Source organism: Cervus elaphus, chromosome 15 (assembly GCF_910594005.1).
Source record: "Cervus elaphus chromosome 15, mCerEla1.1, whole genome shotgun sequence".
In the NCBI taxonomy this organism is placed as follows: Eukaryota; Metazoa; Chordata; class Mammalia; order Artiodactyla; family Cervidae; genus Cervus; species Cervus elaphus.
Genome location: NC_057829.1, coordinates 17,416,163 through 17,433,421, shown reverse-complemented (window position 1 = coordinate 17,433,421; position 17,259 = coordinate 17,416,163). Strand labels below are relative to the sequence as shown.

The 17,259-nt window shown below is 40.5% G+C and overlaps 1 protein-coding gene across 1 annotated transcript in view; it reads left to right on the top strand.

Moving 5' to 3' along the window:
• Positions 1–204: 204 nt before the first annotated feature.
• Positions 205–17,259, top strand: part of TMEM26 (transmembrane protein 26) — a 66,682-nt gene continuing 49,627 nt past the window's right edge. Inside the window, exon 1 of the mRNA XM_043926344.1 lies at positions 205–598. Within this exon, the coding sequence (XP_043782279.1) occupies positions 408–598 (191 nt within the window). The 5' untranslated portion in view covers positions 205–407. The remainder of the gene's footprint in view (positions 599–17,259) is intronic.

Here is a 17,259-nt window from a genome sequence, read left to right as displayed (position 1 = left end):
CCCCTCCCCTTTTCTGGTGTGCAACCCCACGCCTTGCAGCGCACCTCCCTCCTCTTTCCAATGCGGGAAGTTCTCCGTGACCCCACGGAAGCCTGAGGGGTGAGGGGTCAAGGCCGGGATGGAAAGAGGACCCCCAGGGATTGGGAGGGGAGATGGACAAAAGCAGGAGAACAACGCCTGGGAGCCGGAGCAGGGCAGCCTCACACTCCCCGGAAAGCCTGGAAAGCTGGGGCTAGCATCTCCTCTCTGGAGAGTTCTCAGGAAGTTTGGGGGAGGGGCGCTCGGCTCTCTCCTGTTCTGGGAGGGCGAGAGGACTGCAGCCGCCGCAGGTCTCGGAGCTGTCACGTTCCGCCCCCGGCTCCGGGCCGGGTCTGCGGGGCGCGGGCAGCGCGCGCGCTCCGGGCGGCATGGAGGGACTGGTCCTGCTCAACGCCCTGGCCACCCGGCTCCTCTTCGTGCTGCACTCGCTGGTTGGAGTCTGGCGAGTGACCGCGGTGAAGAAGGAGCCGTGGTACTGGCTGCTGGCGCTGCTCAATCTCTTGCTGTTTCTGGAAACGGCGCTGACCCTCAAATTCAAGCGCGGCAGAGGCTACAAATGGTGAGCGCACCCCGGGAGAGGGAGGGCGCTCCGAGTTCCTGGGACGCTCCCCTGGGGCACTCTCGGCCGGCCCAGGGACCCATCTCCTTGCAGGCTGCCGACTCTTTACTGGGATGCGGACCCCCTTTGTCCTCTCTGGGAGCGTCGAAGCAGCGCGGGTTGCTTGGGCGTCTCTTGGGCACGTCGGAGTGCCCCCAGGGTCCCAGGGCAACACGGGGAAGGCTCGAGTCGCACCCACGTGCCACCCAGTCCCAGGGCTGGCAACTTGGAAGACGGGAAAAGAAGGGAAGCTCTTGCTTGCTCTGCGGAAAGTGCATCAAGGGTGTCAGGCCCTCTGCGTTCTGAATTTGGGGTGTGAGTGTGCACAGTTTAGCCTGGGTGCGTGCAGTTATGGGAATGCCCTTCTCTGGGCAGACTTGTGTGAGAGCCTGTGCGCATCGGGCAGCGTCCCGGGGCGAGAAGCCACTCGCAGCACCTCTGTGGTTTTAGCCGCTTTGCTTGTACCAGCCCAAGGCGCCCTGGCTTGGCACCAGCTTCAGGGGTCCTTCGGGCTTGCTTCACAGCCTTGGTTAATAGTCAGTCCATCTTGTCAAAGAGGGGTTGCGATGCTGGGGAAGGGACTAGCAGGCAGTGGTTCAACCTTAACCTCAACGTGCCAAACTACAGATTCTGCCTGATGCTTTATTTCCTCCCCAAAGACTTGGATGGCAATCAAAGAATTGAGAGAAAGATTTCCTGCCATTTACAAGACCGTCTATCTCTATCGCTCCACTCCCAGGAGATTTTCATCCCAAACTTATCTGAGTTAGTCCTCTTCCTGTGTTAATTTTTTTAAAACAATGAGTCTGTGTTTTCATGTATGTCCATATTAAAAAAAAAAATACCTACTGCTATGAGAAAGAGAAAAATACTATTACCCAATTCAATAATTATATACATGATGGCATATTAAGTATAAAAAAAAAGAAAGAAAACCCTTTTGACGATTTTACAAAAGGCTGTGTATTTCACGACAATCCAAGGGAGAGAATGTGTTCTCTCTTAAAATGATATGACTCTTCCTTAAATTTTCCACTGTCGAAAAATTTCTAGAATTATTAGTGAAGAAATTATTCAAGTAGAACCTTAATTTAATATAATAAGGACTGGAAGCAGGTCACTAACCCTCCCCTCATTGACAGCTTATTAAATAGGAGAGATCTGAGGTACCTTCCACCGTGTCTTTTGGAAGTCTCAGAGATAAATGGTATTAGTTCCCCAGATAAGCCTTAGGGTTAAAGAAACAAAAGGGAGAAAAGTGTTCATCTAGCAAGCATGTCACATGAGACTGATTTAGTGTTTACTGAGTAGCTTTAACATGCTAGGGTAAAAAAGATCTTCAGTAACGGGAGGATGAAGACTGAGGCTGATATATGTTCCATGGAAAGTAGTCCTGCCAGCAGCCATCATCAGGGCTCTGGAAAAAATGTCAACCCCAGAAGAAGGATGAGCTTAACTGGCCCTGAAACATCCTCCACCTTCTCCAAGAGTGGACAAGAGGGCTCAGTACACATTAAGTCAAAATTACATGCCAGTTATGTAGAAATACTCTAGCCGATGGCACCCTCATCACCATTGACCACTGGCTGCTAAGATGGACATGTAACTTAAAACCAAGAAAAGAAAAAAGGTTGGGACCAAAACAGGTGATGGTCAATGTGTCAAGTTAAACAGGAAACTAGGGGCATGTTTGCGTACAGAGTATGGACTCAAAATCAGACAGATAATGGAGTAAAATCTGGGTTTTCCTACTTGCTGTGCGGCATTGAACAAGTTACTTAACCTTTTCCAGTCTGTTTCCTTATCTATAAATATGTATCTTATAGGTTCTTATGAATTAGATGAAATGATACATGTTGATGATCAGTGAATACAAAAGAGATGGTCTTTTTGAGATCCTAGAATTTTTCTTATTAAAAATTATTCTATGTCAAGTGGACACATTTTCAAGTTAAAAAACTTTATTTGAGAGGCTAGCCAATAAACCATTGATTCAGAGCCAAAAAGTAGAAAACAATTCTCACCTTTATTTCAGAATAGTCCCACGATGTATATTTTATATATAGTAAAAGTGTGTAAAGTCAAAGTGTTAGTCACTCAGTTGTGTCTGACTCTTTGCAACCCCATGGACTAGAGCCCACCAGGCTCCTCTGGCCATGGGATTCTCCAGGCAAGAATACTGGAGTGGGTTGTAATTTCCTTCTCCAGGGGATCTTCCCAACTCAAGGACTGAACCCCGGTCTCCTGCATTACAGGAAGATTCTTTACCATCTGAGCTACCTTGTATGTAGCACTAATAAAAAAAAAATTGCTGACTCAATATCTAGACCATATTTGAGAATAAGCAAAAAAAAAAAAAACACAACCTGATAGACTTGGTTTATTATAAAATTTCAGAAACAAAGGAATCTTTGTAAAATGATCTAAATAGAAATGTGATTAGTAAAACTTTGTTCTACTGATGCTACCAACTACAACTGAGTCTATAAATATGATCATTTGCATGATGGACAAAGCTCACACAATGTGTCTCATGAATTTGAGGAAAAAAATCAGAAAATGGAATGCTAAAATGATATTTTAAAAGATAAAGTTATGGCAGTATCTATACCTCTATGAAAATGTTACTATAGAGATCTATATAAATATATGTTATACATATGTACATATGTATAAATATATGTTAAATATATGTATAAATATATGTTATTGTTTAATCCATTTGTCTTACATTTTTTATTCCACCCTATAGAACCAAAAGTACCTGTATATAAAGACATACATTCAAAAATATTAAATTTCATCTTGATAGTGGAAAATAAAGCTAAAAGCGACCTGACCATTCATCTAGAGATTGGTTGAAAAATTGTACACTACCCATACTATAGAATATTTTCCTGGTATTGAAAATAATGTGGTAGGTTTTAGTATTGACTTTGAGGAACATCCTTGATACATCGTCAGGATAAAGTTACAGAGTTGTGTATATTATTGCCTATTTCTTTAAGAAAACAAACTTGTCAAAGAATTACCCTTTGTGTCAATTGAATACATTATCTATTTTTTAGTCAAGAAGAGGGAGGGAGAGAGGAGGTAGAGGGGAGGGAGGCTGGCAGGGAGGAGGAGGGAGAGAATGAGAGGAGTAAAAAAGAAGAGAAAGGAGGAGGAGGAAGAGGGAAAACCCTCTCATATTAAAAATCAATCCATCAATCGAGGTCTGAACGGTAGACTAAACTCTGTGCATACATGAAATGAAAATGTCTTTTCTGGAACGTTAGAGCCTCCTTTAGACTGCTCTGGGCTGGTTTGAACTTTTTTCTTTTCATTAAAATTTGCACCTGGCCCCAAATAAATCAAATCTATAGAAATAATGGGGCAATAAACAGAGCTATAGAGGAAAATGTGAACAAAATTTCTTGTAATGTAACAAACATATTACACTTATCCAAAGAATGTTTCTTTAGCTATTCTTTGGAAAGGAAAAATGGAACTAGAGCTGCTGAGCTCAGCTGTCCAGGGACAGGCAGCATTACATCAGCATTAAGAACTTGCCAGTTGGAAAAGCTTAATTTGTTGGAATCATATAGGATAAAGAAGGGAAGCCAATGACACATTCCTCATGAAGTCCAAGAAATGTGCGCTGGTGGAATTTGGTTCTTTTCCCCTTGTATTTATTAATTTCATCTGCTATTCACTTACATTCATTTAATATAAAAATTAATATCACTGCTTTATTTTTTAAAAGCTTTTCATTTTATATTGTAGTATAACCAGTTAACAGTGTTGTGACAGCTTGAGGTGGACAGCAAAGGGACTCAGCCTTACAAATGCATGCATCCATTTTCCCCCAAACTCCCCTCTCATCCAGACTGCCACATGACAATGAGCAGAGTTCCCTCTGTTGGTTATCCATTTTAAATAGAGCAGTGTGTGCATGTTCATCCCAAACTCCCTAACTATTCCTTCCCCTCATTCTTCTCCCAACTCCCCACAACCATAAGTCATTCTCTAAGTTTGATTACTGCCTTTTCTTGATTTTATTTTCTATTGTCTGGGCCACAATCAAAAGGGTCTGTGAATTACCATTTGCATGCCTGTGTGCTAAGTAGCTTTAGTGGTGTCTGACTCTTTGCAACCCTATGGACAGTAGCCTGCCAGGCTCCTCTGTCCATGGGATTCTCCAGGCAAGAATACTGGAGTGACCTGCCATGCCCTCCTCCAGGGGATCTTCCTGACCCAGGGATTGAACTGCATCTCTCATATCTCCTGCGTTGGCAGGTGGGTTCTTTACCACGAGTGCGACCTGAGAAGCCCCATGAATTATCATTTAGGTAGAGTCAAACAGAAGACAAGATTTCCAGTTCCTTTCCAGCTAATACTGATAAGACATTCCTCAGGAGAGAAAAAAAGTGACCAAGACTTTGACAAATTTGAAGCCTGTTCACTTTCAAGCAGACAGTATTTGAGAATATGTAAAAATCTAAGTTTAATTTATTGCTGAAAGTACAGAATTTTAAGCGCTGAGCTTTCTTCATCAACATTTCAAGAATATAAGGTACATATCTTCAAGTGAACAAAATATCTTACTGATTTGGTTACTTCATTATTTTTCTTTCCCTTTATTAAGTTGAATCACATAACCACTTTTGCTGACCTGCTTCATAAGTGGACATGACACGGTAGATACTATGTGAAGAAACAAGGCAAACACATTTGAGGTTTTAAAATAAAAGGTAGCAGTTCAATGACGTGTTCAAATATGTGGGGATAAGAATAATTATGAATAGTTAGCATTTAGTGCTGTTCAGGCTCTTTCAAGTGTTTTACAGAATTTCCCACTTGATCTTGACAGCGGCTATAGTTATTTTCTGTTTCTGTTTTCTCCTATTTTGAGATGAGGAAGCTGAGACACAGAGCTGTTAAATCATTTTACTTGAGATCACTGAGTTGGCGATTGGAAGAGCAAGGATATTAACACACTAACAATCTAGCAGAGATAGGATATGAGGAGGAGTGACAGCAGGAGTGAGGGTTGGCGTGGGGGAAGGAGGCGGTGTGGGGGTTCCGGTGTGGGGGGGTGGGGACTTTACAGCATTTGAGCTGGAGCAGGAAAAATGGGTAAGAGAGAGAAGTGGCAAGGTTGGGTAGGTGATGAACATCCTGAAGGAAGTGAGGGTGGGGAAAGAGAGCACTTTTCTCTGGAGGAAGCACAGAGTCTTATCATTCTTCATTCAGCAAAATTACCTGGTACATCTCAAATGTGTTAGATAGATACTTTTTTTAGTGCCAAAAAAGTGGAGGTGAATAAAACAGGTAAAATCTTGCCCTAAAAGAACTCATATTTTAGTCAGGCGACTCAGAAAATAAAGAAGTAAATAATAAGTGTTCTGAGGGGGAATTGGATGAAGATGGTCAAAAGGTACAAACTTTCAGTTATGAGACAAATAAGTATGGGCGATGTGATGTACATGACTGAAATAATTAATACTGCTCTATGTTACATATGAAAGTGCATGCGTGCTACTGTGCATGTGTGATAATTATTTCACTTGTGTCTGACTCTGTGTGCCCCTATGAATTGTAGCCTGTCAAGCCCCCCTGTCCATGGGCTTCTCCAGGCAAGAATACTGGAGTGGGTTGCCATGGCCTCCCCTCCTGCAGGGGATCTTCCTGACTCAGGGATTGAACTTGAACTCGTGTCTCTTACGGCTCCTGCATTGGCCAGCAGATTCTTAGCCACTAACACTACCTAGGAAGCCCCAGGTGAAAGTGGTTGAGAGTAAATCTTAAAGAGTCCTCATCATAAGGAAAAATATTTTTTTCCTATTGCTTTTATTTTATATCTATATGAGATGATGGATGTTCACTAAACTTATTGTGGTCATTATATCATGATGTATATAAGTCAAATAACTATGCTGTATACCTTAAACTCATACAGTGCTGTGTGTCAATTACACCTAGTGAAATGGGAAGAAAAAAAAAAAAGATGTGCTGATAAATAACAATAAGCAAGTAAACAAGTGAGGGATCAGAACAGTGAAGGGCTAAATGGGATGGGTTCCTGATGCAGAGAGCTGACTCATTTGAAAAGACCCTGATGCTGGGAAAGATTGAGAGCAGGAGGAGAGGGGGACGACAGAGGATGAGATGGTTGGGTGGCATCACTGACACAATGGACATGGGTTTGGGTGAACTCCGGGAGTTGGTGATGGACAGGGAGGCCTGGTGTGCTGTGGTTCATGGGGTCACAAAGAATTGGACACAACTGAGCGACTGAACTGAACTGAACTGAATTGAACTGATAGATGGATGGAGGACTTGGGGAAGGTTCTACTGAGTGGAAAGTGAGTTGTCTTGCTGGGAGGCGATCTGGGAGCTGAATCTATTAGAGAGAGGAGTCAGGCATGGGAAGAGCCAAGGAGGCAAAAAAAGGACTGCAAGAAGGAAGAGCTAAGCATGTCCTGGGTCACTTCTGACACCCTCCTAGAAGACAGAGAAATACTGACTTTCTCTTCTACTCCTCACTGTCTCTTCTCACCATGTCCCCTTCATCCAAGTGAAAAATCCCTTCTAACTTTTATATTTTACCATATCTCATTTTTTAAAAAATTGAAGCATAGTTGATTTATAATATTTTAGGTGTACAACACATGATTCAGTTATATATATATGTATAACTGAATCACTACAGAAAGACTATATATATATATATAGAAAGACCATATATATGTATATATATAGTCTTTACAGATTCTTTCCCAGTATAGGTTATTACAAGATATTGAATATAGTTCCCTGTGCTATATAATAGGTCCTTATAGTTTATCTATTTTATACAACTAGTGTGTAACTGTTACCGTATCTCATTTGAAACATCATATGTTAGAAAATGTCTGGGTGGCCTCCAACTAAACACAGGAAAGATAATTTAGGAATCAAAAGAGATTCTGTCCTAATTTCATTGCAAATTCAATCCAATTCTGTTAAAAAAAACACCTCAATGAAATGTTTTGATTACTCAACTGTACAATATTTAGAGGGTTCAAAGGGAGAAATGAAAAACCTAGATTTGACAGATACCATATGAAGTCTGATCATGAACAAGTTCTGAGTAGCAGAGAAGAGCTCTGTCAGATATTATTCTGTAGTATTTGATAGTATGTATCTCCCTCTACCAAGAGTGCTTACAAAAATGCCACAGAGAAAGTTGGGGAATACAAGTACTCTTCCCCCCGTCTTACAGGGTATGAGAGAGGATGAAATGCAGGTGTAAAGAGACCCTATGATTTCCATGTGGCCAACATGGGCACTAGAAATTCTCCCAGCAGATAAACTGTTTCTTTCCTTATATTTGCTGCCCAAATAGGGAATTCATACGGACTGCCTGATAGCTCTCCTTAACTTTTTTAGTTAATAATACTAAGTTTCCACTGTGCACTGGATTTATCAGCACTGCCTGCAGTGTATATAGAGTTTTACAATACTCGTTATCTTTGTGTTTATATGTGCTTGTGTATAGGCATTTTCTATCCTGAGCCTTGCTGTTGTTGATCAGCTCAAACAGCTCAGTCCTGTCAGTTGCAAAGTCCTGATCTTTGCAACCCCATGGACTGCAGAATGCCAGGCTTCCCTGTCCTTCACCATCTCCCGGAGTTTGTTAAAACTCACGTCCATTGAGTCGGTGATGCCATCCAACCAACTCATCCTCTGTCACCCTCTTCTCCTCCTGGTCTCAACCTTTCCCAGCATCAGGGTCTTTTCCAATGCAAAAGTGACTTAAAATTGCATCCTTTTTATAGGCATGTACTGAAAGCTACCAGCAAATGACTTTGTTTTCAAGGATCTGAGTCATGGTTTAGGAAGAAGACTCTTATGCTATCTTGAGTTAACACTATGCTTCACTTTCAAGAAAAAGTCATATTTTATTATTTTGTTTCACAAGGGACTTGTTCAGTTCAGTTCAGTTCAGTTCAGTTGCTCAATCATGTCCTACTCTTTGCAACCACATGGACTGCAGCACCCCAGGCCTCTGTGTCCATCACCAACTCCTGGAGTTTACTCAAACTCATGTCCACTGAGTTGGTAATGTCATCCAACCATCTCATCCTCTGTCATCCCATTCTCCTCCCACCTTCAATCATTCCCAGCATCAGGGTCTTCTCAAATGAGTCAGCTCTTCCCATCAGGTGGCCAAAGTATTGGAGTTTCAGCTTCAGCATCAGTCCTTCCAATGAATATTCAGGACTGATTTCCATTAGGATGGACTGGTTGGATCTCCTTCCTGTCCAGGGATTCTCAAGAGTCTTCTCCAGCACCACAGTTTAAAAGCATCAATTCTTCAGTGCCCGGCTTTCTTTACAGTCCAACTCTCACATCCATACATGACTACTGGAAAACTAGAATTTTGACTAGATGGACCTTTGTTGGCAAAGTAATGTCTCTGCTTTTTAATATGCTATCTAGGTTTGTCATAACTTTTATTCCAAGGAGCAAGTGTCTTTTAATTTCATGGCTGCAGTCATGATCTGCAGTGATTTTGGAGCCCCCAAAAATAAAGTCTGACACTGTTTCCACTGTTTCCCCATCTATTTCCCATGAAGTGATGCCATGATCTTAGTTTTCTGAATGTTGAGCTTTAAGCCAACTTTTTCACTCTCCTCTTTCACTTTCATCAAGAGGCTCTTTAGTTCTTCTTCACTTTGTGCCATCAGGGTGGTGTCGTCTGCATATCTGAGGTTATTGATATTTCTCTCGGAAATCTTGATTCCAGCTGTGCTTCCTCCAGCCCAGCACTTCTCATGATTTATTCTGCATATAAGTTAAACAAGCAGGGTGACAATATACAGCCTTGACATACTCCTTTCCCTATTTGGAACCAGTCTGTTGTTCCATGTCCAGTTCTAACTGTTGCTTCCTGAGTGTACAGGTTCCTTAAGAGGCAGGTCAAGTGATCTTGTATTCCCACCTCTTGAAGAATTTTCCACAGTTTATATAGTGATCCACACAGTCAAAGGCTTTGGCATAGTCAATAAGCAGAAGTAGATGTTTTTCTGGAACTCTCTTGCTTTTTCAATAATCCAATGAAAGTTGGCAATTTAATCTCTGGTTCTTCTACCTTTTCTAAATTCAGCTTGAACATCTGGAAGTTCATGGTTCATGTACAGTTGAAGACTGGCTTGAAGAATTTTGAGCATTACTTTGCTAGCGTGTGAGATGAGTGCAATTGTGTGGTAGTTTGAGCATTCTTTGGCATTGCCTTTCTTTGGGATTGGAATGAAAACTGAAATTTTTCCAGTCCTGTGGCCTCTGCTGAGTATTCCAAATTTGTTGGCATATGGAGTGCAGCACTTTCACAGCATCATCTTTCAGGATTTGAAATAGCTCAACTGGAATTCCATCACCTCCACCAGCTTTGTTCGTAGTGATGCTTCCTAAGGCCCACTTGACTTTGTATTTCAGGGTGTCTGACTCTAGGTGAGTGATCACATCATCATGATTATCTGGGTCGTGAAGATCTTTTTGGTATAGTTCTTCTGTGTATTCTTGCCACCTCTTCTTAAAATTTTCTGCTTCTGTTAGGTCCATACCATTTCTGTCCTTTACTGTGCCCATCTTTGCATGAAATGTTCCCTTGGTATCTCTAATTTTCTTGAAGAGATCTCTAGTCTTTCCCATTCTATTGTTTTTCTCTATTTCTTTGCACTGATCACTGAGGAAGGCTTTCTTATCTCTCCTTGCTATTCTTAGGAACTCTGCATTCAAATGGGTATATCTTTCCTTTTCTCCTTTGCTTTTCGCTTCTCTCCTTTTCACAGCTATTTGTAAGACCCCCTCACACAACCATTTTGTCTCTTTGCATTTCGTGTCTTGGGGATGGTCTTGATCCCTGCCTCCTGTACAATGTCACGAACTTCCGTACATAGTTCTTCAGGCACTCTGTTTATTAGGTCTATTCCATTGAATCTATTTGTCACTTCCACTTTATAATCGTAAGGGTTTTGTTTTACATAATACCTAAATGGTCTAATGGTTTTCCTTACTTTCTTCAATTTAAGTCTGAATTTGCAATAAGGAGTTCATGATCTGAGCCACAGTCAGCTCCCAATGTTGTTTTTGCTGACTGTATAGAGCTTCTCCATCTTTGGCTGCAAAGAATATAATCAATCTGATTTCGATATTGACCATCTGGTGATGTACATGTGTATGGTTTTCTCTTGTGTTGTTGGAAGATGGTGTTTGCTATGACCAGTGCGTTCTCTTGGCAAAACTCTTATTAGCCTTTGCCCTGTTTCATTGTGCACTCCAAGCCCAAATTTGCCTGTTACTCCAGGTATTTCTTGACTTCCTACTTTTGCATTCCAGTCCCCTATAATGAAAAGGACATCTTTTTTGGGTGTTAATTCCGGGTCTTATAGGTTTTCATAGAACCATTTGACTTCAGCTTCTTCAGCATTACTTGTTGGGACATAGACTTGGATTACTGTGATAGTGAATAGTTTGCCTTGGAAATGGACAGAGATCATTCTATCATTTTTGAGATTGCCTCCAAGTACTGCATTTCAGACTCTGTTGTTTCTATGATGGCTACTCCATTTCTTCTAAGGGATTCTTGCCCACTAGTAGATATAATGGTCATCTGAGTTAAATTCACCAATTCCAGTCCATTTTAGTTTGCTGATTCCTAAAATGTTGACGATCAGTCTTGTCATCTCCTGTTTGATCACTTCCAATTTGCCTTGATTCATGGACCTAACATTCCAGGTTCCTATGCTATATTGCTCTTTACAGCATCAGACTTTACTTCCATCACCAGTCATATCCACAACTGGGTGTTGTTTTTGCTTTGGCTCCATCTCTTCAGTCTTTCTGGAGTTATTTCTCCACTGACCTCCAGTAGCATACTGGGCACCTACCGACCTGGGGAGTTCATCTTTCAGTGTCCTATCTTTTTTCCTTTTCATGCTGTTCATGGAGTTCTCAAGCAAGAATACTGAAGCGGTTTGCCATTCCCTTCTCCAGTGGACCACGTTTTGTCAGAACTCTCCACCATGACCCGTCCATCTTGGGTGGCCCTACACAGCATGGCTCATAGTTTCATTGAATTAGACAAGGTTGTGGTCCATGTGATCAGATTGGTTAGTTTCCTGTGATTGTGGTTTTCAGTCTGTCTGCCCTCTGATGGAGAACGATAAGAGGCTTATGGAAACTTCCCGATAGGAGAGACTGACTTAGGGGGAAACTGGGGACATGGGACTTGGGATCAAAACAATAATTATGTCTACATTTAGAATGGGACTCCTAGGAAGCTGAACCACTGAATGATACCCATGTTTTTCTCCACATACTATGTTCACTATGATATATTCAGAACTGAAAGTTAAGGTTATAATAGTTTATAATTTCTTGTACTTGTTTGGGAGAAAAACAAAGTGCACATTAGCATGGGCAGCTCCCATGAGTCAGTATATATGTCTAATATATATCTAAAGGCTTCCCTGGTGGCTCAAACAGTAAAGAATCTGCCTGCAGTGCAGGAGACCCCTGTTCAATCCCTGGATGAAGAAGATCGCTGGAGAAGGAAATGGCAACTGACTACACTATTTTTACTGGGAAAATTTCATGAACAGAGGAGCTTGGCAGGGTACAGTCCATGGGCTTGCAAAGAGTCAGACCTGACTGAGTGACTAACACACACGTATATATCTAATATCTATCTAATTTTAAATTTCATGTATTTCTGCTTCTCATAGCAGTGGTGTTATTATCCATACAGCATCAGGACACATCAGAATAGCTTCACTTTTCCGTCAAAGGAAGATTCACCTTTACCTCCAGGTTTATTTTCCCCATGTGCATGTCCCTCCCTACTTCAGAAGTTCCTCTAAAATACTGATGTCATTATATCACACCTGGGGTATATAAATCATTTTGTTAAAGAAAAACAGTGTTTTTTTAAAAATGGGTTTTTGACATGCAGTTTTTGAAAAAATGAACTTTCTTTCAAAGTCACACTAATGGTTATTAATAATTCACAACTATTAATATAAAATGCCAAGGTGGAGCTGATTTTATTTTCTCTGAATATAAACTTACCACCCATAGTTGTTCAGGGAAGGGGGTTATATTTTATCTTTGGGCTGTCCAAGAGGTAGCTGGTGTAAGACTGACTTAATGTTATATGCTTATTAGAAGAAAAATGAATAACCTTTGGAAAAAAAGAAGTCCTCTCTATGAGGACTTAGTTGGGTCTGGTAGGGGTCCTTTGCTTTCTTATTTCCCTGATTGAGTTTCCTGTTCCACATACCTATTTTATTATTAGGAAAAGCCTCTTAATAAATTGGCTGTGCCATTTTCTGACAGTCTGTTAATAATGGGGAGGAGGATGATGACAAAAGTGATGGTGATGGTGATCATGCAGATGGTAACAGTTACTGAGATATTGAGTACTGATGATGCTCCAAGCCTGCTTTATATCCATTATCTCATGTAATCCTCACAATGACCTGATGAATTCATTTTCATCTTTATTATAATTTTAAGATGAGGATGCTGCTGCATAGCAAGGCTGGATCACTTATCAAAGGTCACAACTAGCAATAATAAATCACAAAAACAATCCTAGCATCTGTGAACCCTCATTTTTCTTGAGCCAGACTTTTGCATTGAATGGATTCCCTCATTCACTCCTCACAAAAGCCCTGGTGCTAGTTCCTGCTTGCAAATGAGGAAGCCAAACTCAGAGAAGTACTCCCATGCGGGACTGAACTCCATCATTCTACTCTACATTCAGCAACCAAATCTACTCTACATTCAGCTCTACTCTACTCTACATTCAGCAACCAAACTGGGTTTTGCTGTGGAAAGTACAACTACAGACATTTTTGGGGTCAAGGATTCTCTTTGGTACAGAAAGGGTCAAAGTATTTTCTCTGTTTCAAAATTGGGTAGGTAAATCCCAGGTGATTTGCTAAATGAACACTAGAATGGTTTTGCTTAGAAGAGAATGTAGAAAATTTAAGGGACTTTCCTGGTGGTCCAATGGCTAACACTCTTCTGTGCTCCCAATGCAGGGTGCCTATGTTTAATCACTGGTCAGGGAACTAGATTCCTAAGAAGAGTTTGCATGCTCTAACTAAAGATCCCACATGCTGCAACTTAAAAAGAGAGGAAAAAAAAAAAAAAGATCCTGCATGCTGCAAGTAAGACCCATATAGCCAAATAAATGCATAAGGATTTTTTAAAAAAGAAGATGATTTTAGACTAGACACTAGCTGAGAGACACTCTTGCACAAGCAGACATCCCTCTAAAGTCAAAGCAGATGCAAAAGAAGATAGAAAAGGGGAAAAATTCTAGACTGTCTTCATGGGTCCTAAAGTAAACAACCAAACTCTACCACAGAACAGAAATAAATACCACTGTCTTTTATAGAGTGAAGTGAATTAAAGTTCTACATAAATAACATCTATAATCCATTGAATCCCCTGAGAGACCATTAAAATTCCTGTAGTCATTAGCACTTAAGTTCACTTGTTCATTAAACATTCATTTATTATACTAGGCACTATGATGGTGTTCTTGAAGGAACATAAAACATATGCAGTTATATGAGGACAAGACAAAACAATACTCTGAGTACCAAATAATTTTCGACAAATTAAGTCCAAAAGAGCAGAAAGGCTGCAAGATAAAGATACAGCCTGTACAGTAAGCTTGTTAGACAAGGAAAATTTCTCAGGTATGTGCTTTAGGTCCTAGCCTTTGAAGTGGCTGGTGGTTTTACAAGAGTGAAGAGAAGGAAAGAGAGAAGGGCTTTTCAGGGTGAGGGAACAGCATGGTGGCGATAGTTAGGGTTTCATCTGGAACCAGTTCATTTAGGAAGAGGTCATGATGTTCTCTGCCTCAGAATTTTTTTTGAGAAAAAATAGTAATGTAGATCCTAAAATCAACACATATGTTGTCCCTACAGCTCATTTAGTCATTGCGAGGCATTTCGCTGAGCTTTGGAAGCAACTTCAATTTTAATAGAGTTTATTCTTGCCTTAGATATCCTCTTGGAAATTTTTAAGTGAAGTATATAATATTAATTTTGATGGTGGTTGATATTATAGTTTGAGAATATTGCTTTATGAAAGAAAACATTCATGGTCTTCCCTGGTGGTCCAGTGGCTAAGCCTCCTCACTTCCAATGCAGGGAGCCTGAGTTTGATCCCTGGGTAAAGAACTAGATCCCACATGGCTCAACTAAGAGTTCCCATTGGCACAGCTAAAGATCCCATGTGCCACGGGACACAGGGATGGAAGACCTCATGTGTCACGACAAAGACTCAGCACAGCCAAACAAACTTTTTTTTTAAAAGAAAAATTAAAAAACAAAAGTCAGCAACAGCAAACCATGAAAGCTCTAATTAAGAGTGCTAGTATTCACCTTCACAAGTATTCTCCTTTTTATAAAAGCTAATATGGGCATTTTTCAAAGGCTTTGAAAATCCCATTACAAGAGGTATTCCTGACCGATTTGAAATCCTCCCTGTCTTTCTTGTTCTCATTATTAGTCTGTTGTTCTGTTGCTCAGTTGTGTCTGACTCTTTGCAACCCTATGGACTGTAGTCCACCAGTCTCCTCTGTCCATGGGATTCTCCAGGCAAGAAAATTGGAGCGGGGGGTGGTCATTCCCTTCTCCAAGGGGATCTTCCCGACCTGGGGATTGAACCTGCATCTCCTGCATTCCAAGCAGATTCTTGGCCATTTGAGCCACCTCCCCACTAAAGATCATGGACAAAACAAACCCATCATGTGATCTTGGTACCTGATGAAACATACACATTCCATATTCACTTCTCCATTTGTGGGGCATTCTCACCAGCTTATGGCCATTTGGTTGTGGCCTTTCTTCCTCCCCCCCAACTCCTTCCTCCCTCATGGGCAGACAAAGGCAAAGGGCTTTAGGAGGGAGGTGACAGATAAGTGGCTTCCTAGGCATTCAGGGGTTGTGTGTTCTGCAGGGGCACTGCGTGCATTCTGAGGGGTGGCAGAGAGATAGATGGTAGCTAGAGGCCATCCTATCAGTTGCCCTCTCCCCCTGTGCTAACAGAGACACCTCCTGAGCAGCCCAGATGCAAACCCTGGATGTTAAAGCCCACTTCAAGAAACAAGTCTACATGTAAGGAGGACAGTCCTTAAGTTGTTAGATAGGATTTAGGGGTGCATGAAAGGATATCTTGACCTAGTTTCTTAATTTCCATGAAAATAAACCTATTATTATAAAGTGCTCCAGAAATTTTGAGGACCCTCGAGGTGGTTTAACATGAGATTTTGAAACTTGGGTCTAGTGTATCCTTACAATTCCACTCTGCCTTTGTAGAGTAGGAAATACTGAAAAGTGAAATACAAAATAAATCACAGTTCACCTCAGAGTGATTTTGGAACATTGTTTTTGCTTCATTTAAATAGTATCTATCTTCAGATTTATGCATATAATTACAAGATTAGAATCCTCATTGTATGCAGAGAGAAAAGCTATGCAAGGTAGTGGGTGATATTATGGTTAATTTTCTTCTATTTGCTTATTTCTGTTGTTATACATTTCTAAAATGAACAAATGTTACTTTTTCCATAAGAAAACAATAATAAGTATCATTTTGGGGAAGAGGAAAATGGAATCTTACTTCTAGACTAATGGTGAGTTGAAGTAAATATAATCCACTGCAGAGCTAAATTGCTAAGTGTCATGACACAATCATTTTGTGAAAAACATTATGTCATGTTGCAATGACAACTTTGTATGGTAAGTAATATTTTATTTTTGGAAGACATGAACTGAAAATAAAGCAATGAGTATAGTTCTGTAAGAGCTCAGAGTAGTGTCTAGCATGTAACAAGACCTACAAACCTATTAGTCAACAAGTAAGTACATAACAAATAACGGAAAATAAGGGTGGTGCTCTTGCCATATATTTAGGGAGAACTGGCATACTGGCTGAGGGCTGTGAAACAAACAAACAACAAACATTTCTGTGGAGAAAAATTATCTTTAGGAAGGTAAATTTAGAAAAAATAGCTGACCAAAAGGAAAGCAATTTGGCATGAAAGTATTAATGTTGGGCATATTCTGTATTGTGATAGGGTAATGGTAATTAGAATTGTAATAAATCTGAGTTTCCAAGGGTAGATAGCTCATTAATAATAGGGTAATATCAATTTTATAAAAATATCCAACTTGGATGTATCTTAATCATTTATTCATATATTTATCAGTTTTTGTCAGTCTATGATTGGTGTAACTTATTTTTTATAAATAATCATCAAGAAACCTGATTTCACTTATTTCTGAGATGGCTAGACCCCTCTCTGATATTAGGGCTTATGGTTGGGATCTACTTACTTTCAATACAATTAAGACATGAAAACTAGAGTAAAATGATCTGAAGCCCCTAAGAAAGGGTATGCAGTTTGGTTCATTATACAGAAAAAGGTGGGATCAGGCTTAGTTTTTAATTTTTAGGATTCACATTCTTCTTGGTTTCAGAAATGAACTGCACTGACAATGCACTATCAGGAATATGATAAACCTTCAAAATAATAAGTAATGGCTAAATGTCACCTTGAAATATTAAATCCT